The sequence below is a fragment of the Olea europaea genome, unplaced genomic scaffold (genome assembly GCF_002742605.1).
Source record: "Olea europaea var. sylvestris unplaced genomic scaffold, O_europaea_v1 scaffold492, whole genome shotgun sequence".
In the NCBI taxonomy this organism is placed as follows: domain Eukaryota; kingdom Viridiplantae; phylum Streptophyta; class Magnoliopsida; order Lamiales; family Oleaceae; genus Olea; species Olea europaea.
This window is the reverse complement of record NW_019263235.1, coordinates 328,646-341,637: the sequence shown is the minus strand read 5'-3', so window position 1 is coordinate 341,637 and position 12,992 is coordinate 328,646. Positions and strand designations below refer to the sequence as shown.

Here is a 12,992-nt window from a genome sequence, read left to right as displayed (position 1 = left end):
AAAAAAAAAAAAAATCAGTCATACATATTTGAAAATTTTTATTCATCAAATCTCAATTAGTCAATTTCATGATGAGAAATAATAGCACGAATCAAAAAAATTGAATGCGCTTAAAGAAAGCACGATTTACATATGTTCTCATTTAATACAAGAGCTATATCTACTTATCATTGAAGAGTTGGAGAAATATGCAAAAATTTATATATATATAAATAATAAAATTAAATTAAACTCATGTGTTTCTTTTTTTTCCTCTATCAAGAATAGGCTTGCCATATCTTTTTTATGTAGTAGAAACTTTTGTGGCAACCTATACATATGTGAACTGCCTCATATACTATTACAAACAGTTTTGCCTCAAGAGCTACTACTGCCAATCTTCCATCAATGGTCCACAATAGAGGAAAAAAGTAAACATTATAATTAAACTTTACATATTTGATAATATTATTAATTTGTTTCAAAATAAAGTCCGAGATCCAAGATCTAATTATCTAATGGACCACGTATATCAAGAAAGTAGGCAGTAGTCTTCAATACCACTTTCTACAAATCTCTTCAATTGAATGCTTCCACTTGTTTGATGACAATCTTGAAATTATGCACCTAGCATTAGCCACGGGACATCTAGATAGGCCAAAATATCCAAAACAATAAGTGCCCAACTTTGATTCTTGACCTCAAAACTTTTATCTTCCACTTGTTAAATTTTCTTTCAAAACAATCCCAAACTGAACGTTCTTGAAAAAGCATGAAAAAAGAAGAGATCAATGTTGAAACATTTTGATGTTAGTTTTTTATGGCTCATATGAACCTTATTGTATATACACTACGATGTACACTTTAATTTACACTTTGTTACATGGCATTACCCTATTGAGTAGTTTAAATTTCAAACAGTTTTTCCATTCAATTAACACTTGACAACAATGTAAGTATCAATCAAATTGTTAAAAATCAGTGTACAAATAGTAAAGTTCTGGCTCATATAATCATCATTCCCACATTGCCTAATATTGATAGTCATGTTAGTTTATTATTTCTTTTCCTACCAAAAATTGAAACAAAAAAAGATCCTCCATGATGAAATTAAGATTCATGGTCCCACCCACGCTTCCAAAAACATACTTCTAGGCTTTACATTCTGATGAACACGTTCTATCAATACCCATCTAGGTGGGTAAATGTCAAGTGCCCACTAAATGAGTGCAAATGTTTGATTCAAATAATTCTGCGATAAAAAATTTTACATTAATCACTTGTAATTATACAATTTAATTGTACTTAATATTTCTTGACCTTAGATACATAGCTTTAAATGCATATAAAAGGTCCATTAGAATGATTGACCCAACTCTCTTTATTAGATCAATTATTAGAAGCCTACCAAAATATGAATTTTCACTTTTTCACACACTTGTTCACATAGGAAGAAATACTTGCGAACATGTGTTTCTAGATACAAATTTTTGGTGTTAAAATATGTGAGATGGGACTCGAAAATGTTGAAACATTTTGATTCTGAGTTCCAAAGGCTTGAACTAAGAATTTTATCTAAGTATTGTGTTGATGTACTGATGCGAACCCCGTAGCAATGGAAACTACGAAACCCACAACAAGATTGATGGGGAATCCAAGAACGCCAATACTAACCCGATTTTGGATCTTGAACCCCAAGAATTGAACCAAGAAACCCTAGATCAGCGAAGAACCTAAAAGCCCTTGATTACAATTAGAAGAACCCACAATCCGATTAATAGAATGCCGCAAGAAGTTGAATTTTGATAAGTTTCAAGATTGTTCAAGAAGAACAATAAATTGAAAGAAGAAATTTCTCTCTCTATAATATTAATTCAAAAGTCAAAAGTTCAAAGGTTGTTACAATGAAAAGTAATCTCTTATTTATACTAATGAATAAAAACGTCCAAAACCATCAAATTATGGTAATAATTTGATTTCATAAGAATTCTATCGAAACTAGGAAATTCGGCCAAAATTAAAAAATTCGACAATTTTTTTGGCTTGTACGGCCGCATGGTTCAACAGGAATTGGACTTTTGGTTTTCGGTATGTATATGTGCGGTCGCATGTGGTTTTGCATGTGCGAGCGCATGGTGTTGTTTTCAACCTCTGCTTTCATCGCTTGATAACAAATTGGTCCAAGTTGATTCGGCCTTCGACCCGAACATGAAAGTTGCTCCATTTTGAGTCCCGAATATGGTTCCATCAATGGTTTCTTCAACGAGCAATCACATCGCTTGTTTCACTTGCTTTGCCCTTGATCGCGTTATTGGTCCGCCATCAACTATCAACGGGCCTCGTCTCGCACTTGCCTTCGTCAGGCTCGACTCCTGAATCATATCATCCCCTCCCTCTTCAAAAGGATTCGTCCTCAAATCTGAACCTGCATCAAACAGAGAGAAGTCAGATACATCAAAAGTAGCCGAAACATTGTACTCACCTGGTAAATCCACTTTGTATGCATTGTCATTGATCCTCTCGATGATTTGAAACGGTCCATCGCCTCGTGGTTGCAATTTTGACTTCCTCTGTTCTGGAAAACGCTCTTTTCTGAAATGCACCCAGACCCAATCTCCAGGCTCAAATGTAACGCGTCTTCTTCCTTTATATGCTTTTGATGCAATCAGCTTTCCTTTCTCTTCGATCTGCATCCTGACCCTTTCATGGAGTGTTTTCACTATCTCGACTTTTCATTCCCCATCCAAGCTACCTCGTTCATGCACAGGCAAAGGCATTAAATCCATAGGTGTTAGTAGATTAAAACCATAAACAATTTCAAAAGGAGAAAACGAAGTAGTAGAATGTGTAGCTCGATTATATGCAAACCCTATAAACGGTAAACACTCTTCCCATGATTTCAGATTTTTAGTGATTACTGTCCTAAGTAGTTGAGTCATAGTTCGATTAACTACCTCAGTTTGTCCATCTGTTTGTGGGTGAGAAGTTGTAGAAAATAATAACTTAGTTCCTAACTTACTCCACAGAACACGCCAAAAATGACTCAAAAACTTCACGTCCCTATCAGACACTATACTTTTAGGTACTTCATGTAAATCTATTTCCCTAAAGAATAAGTCTGCAATATTAGTAGTATCGTCAGTTTTATGACATGGTATGAAGTGTGCCATCTTACTAAACCTATCGACCACTACAAATATTAAATCCCGATCCCTTTTTGTCCTAGGCAACCCTAACACAAAGTCCATAGATATGTCTACCCAAGGTTCACTAGGTACAGGCAAAGGAGAATACAAACCATGGGATTGAACCTTAGACTTAGCCTTTTTACAAGTTATGCACTTTCCACATATTTGTTCTACGTCATGTCGCATTTTAGGCCAATAAAAATGTTCCCCTAACATGTCTAAAGTCTTTTGAACCCCGAAGTGTCCCATTAAACCACCCCTATGTGCTTCCCTTACCAATAATTCACGCAAAGAACAATTAGGAATGCACAACTTATCTTCCCTAAACAAATATCTTTCATGCCTATAGAATTTATCAAATGCACCTTTGTCACATGAAGCATAAATACTAGAAAAATCACAATCAGATTCATACATGACCTTAATATGTTTGAAACCAAGTAGTTTAGTACTTAATGAATTTAAAAGCACGTACCTTCGAGAAAACGCATCAGCAACTATATTTTCGTTACCTTGTTTGTATTTGATGACGTAGGGAAATGTCTCGATAAATTCCACCCATCTCGCATGTTTTTTGTTCAACTTACCTTGACCTCGTAAATGCTTTAAAGATTCATGATCGGTGTATATCACGAATTCCTTTGGCCATAAGTAGTGCTGCCAAGTCTCCAATGCTCGAACAAGTGAATACAGCTCCTTGTCATATGTCGGATAATTCAATGCTGCCCTACTCAACTTTTCGCTAAAGTAAGCAATAGGTCTCCTTTCCTGCATTAACACTGCTCCTATACCTATTCATGATGTATCACACTCAACCTCGAACGTTTTATCAAAATTTGGTAAAGCCAAAACAGGTGCCTTACATAGCTTATCCTTAATGGTGTTAAATGCAATTGCTTGAGATTCTCCCCAATGAAAACCTACACTCTTCTTTACTATTTCAGTCAACGGTGTGGTGATGGTGCTAAAATCTCTTAACTTCAGTTATAGTCTTAGGTGTTGGCCATTCTTTTATAGCTTTTATCTTTTCTTCATCGACTTCAACCCCGTTAGCACTAACCACAAATCCTAGGAAAACAATTATATCCATGCAAAATGTGCACTTTTTGAAATTAGCATACAGTTGTTCATTTCGCAACACAACAAGCACACAATTTAAATGTTCTAAATGCTCATCTAGGTTTTTGCTATAGATTAAGATGTCATCAAAATAAACTACAACAAATTTCCCAATAAAAGCACGCAAAATATGGTTCATTAAACACATAAAAGTGCTCGATGCATTAGTGAGTCCAAACGGCATAACTAACCATTCATACAATCCATACTTAGTCTTAAATGCCGTTTTCCATTCATCACCCTCCCGCATGCGAATTTGATGATACCCACTCTTAAGATCAATCTTAATAAAAATGCAAGTACCATGCAACGCATCAAGCATATCATCTAGCCTAGGTATTGGGTGACGATACTTTACCGTGATATTGTTGATAGCTCGGCAATCCACGCACATTCTCTAAGTCACGTCCTTCTTAGGCACCAGCAAAACAGGTACAGCAGATGGACTTATGCTCTCCCTGACATAACATTTGCTCATCAACTCCTCCACTTACCTTTGAAGCTCCTTCGTCTCCTCGGGATTACTTCGGTAAGCTGGTCAATTTGGTATGACAGCTCCGGATACAAAGTTAATCTGGTGCTCGATCCCTCTAATTGGTAGCAATCCACTTGGCATCTCCTTAGGAAACACATCGTCGAACTCCTGCAATAAAGACTTAACCAAACTAGGGAGAGATGTATTAGAATCCTCAATATGATCCTCAAAATTGAGGAGGGATTCCTTGTACACTAGCAATATCATTTGCTTATTATAACTCATGGCCTTTTTCAACTCACTCTCTTTTGCATAGAAGTTGACCTTTGGCTTTTCTCTCCGCTCAACTGACTCTTTTTCTATCCTCTCAACTGACTCCTTTTCTCTCCTCTCATGTAGCTTCTCTCTCTTTTCTCCACTCTCAGCCACCTCATTATTTTCTCTCTTAGTGATGGTTTCACTATTGCCTCTTCTTTTTCCCGACTCTCTTATTCTCTCGTCTTCCTCACTTTTCAGCTTGATTTGATCTCCATACACTTGTGCCGGTGTTAATGGCGCAAGAGTAATAGTCTTCCCATCCTTGACAAAGCTATAACGATTCCTATATCCATCATGTGTGACCCTTCTATCATATTATCATGGTCTTCCTAATAAGATATGACCCACATGCATAGGGTGTCTTAACAATGCTAATCCTAATTTCTCAACTAAAGTTGTGCTAACTACATTCGTGCAACTCCCACCATCAATAATCATACTACATACCTTATCGTTGACGTATCGTGTGTGGAATATATTTTCTCACTGCTGCTCCGAATCATCCACTCTGACTTGAGTGTTAAGAGCTCTCCTTGACACCAACGATTCCCCAATAGCAAACTCCAATTTTTCTTCTTCTTCAACGTCCTCCAATGCAGGCATGTCCTCAAAATCTCCTTCACTTTCACTCACCACCTCTCCATTATCCAACAAAATCATTACCCATTTATTTGGGCATTGAGAAGCAATGTGCCCTGACCCCAAGTATCTGAAACACTTGATGTCTCGATTCCTTGATGGTTGTGAATCTATTTTAGGTGCTGTTTTGCTAGCACTTTCTTCTTTCCCTTTCTGCCACTCATTCCTACCTTTAGGTACAGTTTTATCACCTTTGTTGTTGTTGTTGTTCCACCCTGGCTTCCAAGATGGATTAACAATTGAAGTTCATAACGGGTACCTAACTGCCCCTTTCCTCTTCAATTGTCTCTCTACCTTCATAGTCACATGCAACATGTCTTCCAACTCCACATAATGTTGCAACTCCACTACATTGACAATTTCCCTATTCAACCCATTCAAGAATCGTGCCATGGTAGCCTTCCGATCCTCCACCACATTGGCCCTAATCATGAGTATTTCCATCTCCTTATGATAGTCCTCTACACTTTTCGACCCTTGATATAGACCTTGCAGTTTTTGATGGATCTCTCGGTAATAGTGGCTAGGAACAAACCTCTTTCTCATCAATGATTTCAATTCCTCCCAAGTGCTGATTGGTCTTCCCCCACTCGTACGTTGTGAAGTAATCACTTGATCCCACCATAAAATTACATAGTCACTGAACTCTAAAATTGCTAACTTCACCTTTTTCTCCTTCGAGTAGTTATAACACTCGAAGATCATTTCAACCTTTCTTTCCCACTCCAGGTATGCCTCGGGATCACTCCTTCCTTTGAATGAAGGAACTGTCATTTTTATATTTCCCAAGTTTCCATCCAACTCCTCCCCGTGATCATTCCGACCCCGTCTGTCGAACCTATCACCTCTATTCCTCATCCTTCCCATCTTAACACCATGAAATTCATCTTCGCCCATGTCACTCCCATATCCATACTCCTCTCGCCTTTCCCTCCTAGGCTCCCATCTATCCGGTTCTCTGGCATTGGATACATCCACTCGATGCCCCCGACTAAGATTAGCCACCGATATATCTAATCTATTCATCCAAGCCTCCTGCTTCTCCAACCTTTCTCTCACAACTCAAAACGCCCTCTCAAACCTCTGCACTAAATCCTCCAATGCATTGCTATTATTGCCTTGTCGGCTTGAGTTTGATTCTGCCCTTTCTGACATCCTAACACTAAAAATTTTATTTTACTGCCTCACCAAAAGTCACTTGGAACACACACAAGGGCTTTTACCCTCTATTAAACTCACCTCTCTGCCTTTTACCACTCAGTTCTTTCAACAATTGCTTCTAGGAACAATCAATGAACTCAGTCAATCAATCAAATCGTGTAGAATTCCCCAAACCGGATGTGACTCAATAATTGTAACAAAGGACTCAAAGAAAACTTTTAAGACTTGACTTAAATTGAAAGAATGGAATGATTCAATCTGTCCAAGTAATTTAGAAACGATATTGAATAATAAAGTTGGTATTTGACGGATTAATAATATTTAACAATTTTTTTTCTTTTTTTCTATTTTTTTTACTGTACTGATGAACAGTACCGTACGGAGGAACAGTAAATTTTTTTTTTCAGATCCGAAAATCAATAACAAAACCAATAAAGAAAACGAAAACTGATTTGGGAGAAAATTGAGTCCAGAAATAGAATTTGAAGATTTCTCATAACTTTTGTATCAAAGGATCAAGAAATCCTTCTGGACACAAGAACATAAGAAATTGAAAAAATTAGAAAACAAAGGATATAACCTGATTAAATTGGAGCCAAAGCTCTGATACCAACTGATGCGAACCCTGTAGCAATGAAAACTACGAAACCCACAACGAGATTGATGCGGAACCCAATAACGCCAATACTAACCCGATTTTGGATCTTGAACCCCAAGAATTGAACAAGAAACCTTAGATTAGAAAAGAACCTAAAACCCCTTGATTACAATTAAAAGAACCCACAATCCAATTGTTTAGAACGCCACAAGAAATTGAATCTTGATAAGTTCCAAGATTGTTCAAGAAGAAAAATAAATTGAAAGAACAATTCTCTCTCTATAATATCAAGCAAAAAGTCAAAAGTCTTTACAATGAAAAATATTCTCCTATTTATACTAATGAGTAAAAACGTCCAAAATCCATCAAATTATGGTAATAATTTAATTTCACAAGAATTCTATCGAAACTAGAAAATTCGGCCAAAATTAGAAAATTTGCCAATTTTTTTGGCTTGTGCGGCCGCATGGTGTATTTCCATGGTGTCGCATGGTTCAACAAGAATTGATGTTTTGATTTTCGGTATGCATATGTGCGCCCGCATGGTGTTTTGCCTGTGTGGCCGCACAGACTTATCTTTCAGCCTCTAATTTCGTCGCTTGATAACAAATTGATCCAAGTTGATTCGACCTTCGACCCGAACATGAAAGTTGCTCCATTTTGAGTCCCAAACATGGTTCCATCAATGGTTTCTTGAACGAGCAATCCCATCACTTATTTCACTTGCTTTGCCCTTGATCGCGTCATTGGTCCGCCATCGACTATCAACGGGTCTCGTCTCGCACTTGCCTTCGTCGGGCTCGACTCCTGGATCATATCACTTAACTTATGTTGCAAACACACTCTGATTTATTACACATTGATTTTCATAAGCAAAATGGTCTCCTGTCCATAAGTAAGTTGGAAAGGAGTAACTTTAGTGTTTGACCGAGGCGACGTCCTATAAGCCCATAAGGCCTTGTTTAAACATTCGTGCCAATTTCTAGCATTTTTATCTATCATTTTCCTTATGATATTTTTTAGAATCTTATTAGAATATTCTACTTGTCCATTAGATTGAGCGTAATATGGTGTGGAGTTCACTAATTTAACTCCGAATTCGCTCAAGAATTTATTCACTTGATCTCCATTTAAAGAAGTTTCGTGATCTACCATCAAAGTTTGTGGAATCCCAAATCTATAAATAATATGATCACGGATAAATTCTATGACGCTTTTTTGGGTGATCTCCTTTAAAGGTACCGCTTCTACCCACTTAGTGAAAAAATCAGTTGCAACTATAACGAAGGTATGTTGCTTAGACGATGGGGGATAAATCTTCCCTATCAGGTCTATCGGCCAACCCTTGAGCGGCCAGGGTTTGATAATGGGTGTCATCTCTCTTGTCGGCACCCTTTGTATTGGACCATGCTTTTGGCATGCTAGACAACTCTTCGCATATTAAACGCATGATTCTCCCATCTTGGGCCAAAAATATCCATTCCTAATAATTAACCATCTCATCTTTTGGCTAGCTTGATGAGCTCCACATATCCCTTCATGCACTTCAGCCATGATTGTTCTGGCTTCTTGCAAACTTACACATTTTAGTAATATATCATCAGAGCGTTTCTGAAACAACTCTTCATCTATCAGTATATAGCTTAGCAAACGCAACTTCATTTTTTTACTACCTCCTTTATTAGGTTCTCTAAGGAACATTTTAATCTCTGCCCTCCAATCTATTGCATCTCCATCTTGTATACAATGAATTTCAATCCTTCTCGCCCTTCTTTGGACTACGGGCACTATTATTCCATATTCATAAGTAGATTTCCAATTTAAAGCCTTTGAATACCCTGAGGCCATCTGGGCCAACTCATTTGCTATGTCATTAAATATCCTATTAACACATTGAAGCTCTACTTTGTCGAATTCTTCCAACAATTCTTGGACGATTTCATATTAGCTTATAATGGAATCACTTTGGCATTTAAAATCACCGATCAATTGGTAAATTACCAATTGAGAATCGCCTCTAACGATCACATTCTTTACCTCCATATCTATCATTAATTCTAAACCTACGATTAAGGCTTCATATTCGACTTGATTGTTGGTGCACATCCTATCCAAAGTGAATGTGAACTTGTAATAAATCACTAAAGGATCAACCAAAATGCTACTCCTACTCCTGTACCTTTAGAGGTTTTCAACCTGTCGAAATATAAAATCCAAGGTTTTAATTCGAATGAATTGATTCCTAATTCAATTTCCTCAAGCATGTCAAGGCATGGATGATCGGCCAGAAAGTTAGCCAAAGCCTGATTTTTTATTGCCTATTGGGGTATGTATTGTATTTCAAATTCTGATAATGCTAACGTCCAAAGGCATACTCTCTAATGTAGAATAGGGCGAGAGAACATAGACTTAACTAAATTTACTCTAGAAATCAAATAAACGGTTACGGGCCGTAAATAAGCCCTTAATTTCGTACATGTGAAATACAATGCAAGACATAATTTTTCAATGGCAGAGTAATTACATTCACATTTTGTTAACCGTCTACTCAAGTAGTAAATCGCCCTTTCTTCACCAAATTAGTTTTCTTGCGCGACCATTCCAGCTATTGATTCTTGTTAAGTCGATATATGCACTTTCATTGGCCGTCCTTGGATTGGTGACACCAACACTGGTGGACTTGATAAATATATCTTTAGGCCTTCAAAAGCCTTTTGATGCTCTTCTTTCCAGAAGAATTCGTCCTGGTTTTTCAGCTTTAAAAGTGGCGAAAAAGCTTTAGTTCGCCCTGCACAATTAGAAATAAAGCGTCTTAAAAAATTTACTTGGCCTAGGAACCTTTGCAATTTTTTTTTATTGCTAGATGGCTTAGCCTCTAAAATGGCCTTCGCTTTATTTTTATCAAATTCAATCCCCCTTTTGTGTACTAAGAAACCAAGGAAGTTTCCTGCATTAACGCCAAATGCACATTTCAAGGGATTCAATTTCAGTTTATATTGCTCCATTCGCTCAAATGAACATCTCAATTGTTCAAAATGGTCCTTTTTTTTAATGGATTTGACCACTATATCATCTACATACACCTCAACAAACTTGCCTATCGTATCATGAAAAATCAAGTTCATTGCCCTTTGATAAGTCGCTCCTGCATTTTTCAGGCCGAAAGGCATATCTACCCATTCAAAACCTCCTAGAGATCCAGGACACCTAAAGACAATTTTGTGTGTATCTTCCTCAGCTATATAAATTTGATTGTATCTTGAATACCCATCCATGAAGGAATATATTACATGTCTGGCAGTCGAGTCTACTAAAGAATCTACTGTAGGCATTGGATATTCATCCTTGGGTATGGCTATGTTTAAGTTTCTAAGTCTATGCACACCCTTAATTTACTATTCTTTTTTAGCACTGACACGATATTGGACAACCACTCTACATATCTGGTGAGCAAAACGCTTAAGAGGTTGCTTATGAGATTTAAAATTTAGCTTGGTTGGCAATCTATGTTCCACCAAATCTCTATCTAAACCAGGCATATGTTCATATTCCCAAGCAAAACAATCACTTTATTCCTTTAATAAAACGATTAATTTATCAGTAACCTCTTGATCGAGCATCTGGCTGACGAATATTGAGCGATCTTCCCCTTCATTGCCAATATTCACTTTAATCAGAGGGTCTTGTGCTTGAGCGTATCCAGGCTTGGTGATCCTCATTACTTCATCGTCCAATTACCTTATAGGCACTTCTTCTTCTAAACAATCCACCTTGTTGACTTCTCGGCCAATATTTTGTTCCAACTTGAACACTGCCAATTTGTATCCTAATGAATTCAAGGCTACTTTTTCTTTCGTCTTATCTTTACATTCTGTATTGAAAGTCATTAATTTAGCTTTGAAGGCCTGAACATCGGCCATTTGCCTTTTTTGCTTACAACTCATTTAAAACTCCTTGATTACTTTTTTGCCAATTACTGGCTCTTCCATGGCCACTATGTTTGGCCTCATTTGACTAAACATTTCAGTGAGTACATCTACCGAAAATGGCTCCTCGCTCTATGCAACAATTTGAGTTTCTTCTCCATCTTGGACTACTCTGACAAGTCCGTAATTTCCTTGGTACATGAATCTTTCCACTGAGTTTGCTTCTGCGATAAAAGGTCTATGATCTGCCTGTACTACTTCTGCTTCGCCCTTGTCATTCCAGAAAACCAGGCATTAATGGAGCGATGAAGGTATGCAGCGACTTCCGTGTATCCAATCCCTTCCTAATAACACATTGTAACTAGTAGGACCATCTATTATGAAGAAGACTGTGGTCCTAGTAGTTGTCCCTACAGTTATGTCCAATGGCATAACCCCTTTAGCTGAAGTTGCTTCTCCATTGAAACTTGTAAAGATGACTTCTGGTGGAATCACATCACTTTCTATCTTTACAAACTTCCTCATCATCCTAGATGGAATGGTGTTTATAGCTGCTCCATTATCAATAAGTACTTTCGCCACAGGTATACCGTTAACTAAAGCCTTAACGTACAATGGTTTCAAGTGTTTAGTTAACTTCATGGCTGGTCTCTTAAAAATAACATTTTCGGCAGCATCTATTTCCACTTCCTGCTTGTTCTCTGTTGAATTATCCTTTTGTGATAAGTCAACGTGCAGTATGTCGTACTGAGCTTCCGCTTCCTAAATTTTCTTTTTATTGTCTTCTAATGCTTCTTCTTCGGTTACCCTACCTGTGGAAGGAGGCATTATTCTTGGAAGTGATCCATACTTTTCAGAGCGAGGTACTCTCTTTTTCCTCTTGGGCGTCTCATACAGCACGTAATAATCGAAAGAACGCCTAGATGGTTCCCCCAATAAGTCCACTTCACAAACTCCCTCTCGATGTAGTTGCTTCAACAGAGTGTTGTGCGATACTCTTTTCTTTCTTCTTTCTGCTTCCAGATCAATTTCCTCTTCGATGTCTGTCATACCATCATCCTCTTCACCATTGTAGGCCCCTCTAGAAGTTTGGCTTTCTTCACATTCCAGCACACATGCTTCTTCCTCGTTATCCTCCCTCTCTTCTTCTTCTTTCTCTTTGTTCTTGAACTCATTGGCTAGTAAATAATTAATAGCCATGACAGGAGGTAACATACCGAACTGAATAATAAGAGGCTGATCTCGATCTTCTCCATCCCTTCTGCCTTACTCAAACTTCGATCTCTCAGAAGAACTCTCTGACAATTCTTCCATTGATTCACCTGTACCAGTCTCCTCACTGTCTTCGAGAACATTTTGATTGGCCACTTCGAGTAGTTTAGGCACCTTAGGACGTGGCATTCCTTGTTGTTGCCTCATCATTCATCCATAATTTCGTTGAAAATGCCTTTGTTGGGTTCTAGTCATTCGTTGAAGGGTATCACCCTTCCTGCATTATACTAGAACGAATGCCATACATTTGGTTGGCGAGGTTGTGGCCTGAAAGTTCTCCCATTATTTATTAACTTGAACTGCCTCTCAAAAGGCGG

At 37.7% G+C, this 12,992-nt stretch overlaps 1 protein-coding gene across 1 annotated transcript in view; it reads right to left on the bottom strand.

The window, feature by feature from the left end:
* LOC111388426 (beta-fructofuranosidase, insoluble isoenzyme 1-like) overlaps window positions 1–11,397 on the bottom strand; it is a 17,371-nt gene extending 5,974 nt beyond the window's left edge. The window contains exon 1 of the mRNA XM_023013123.1: window positions 11,282–11,397. Coding sequence (XP_022868891.1) covers window positions 11,282–11,397 — 116 coding nt within the window. The remainder of the gene's footprint in view (window positions 1–11,281) is intronic.
* Window positions 11,398–12,992: the final 1,595 nt, after the last annotated feature.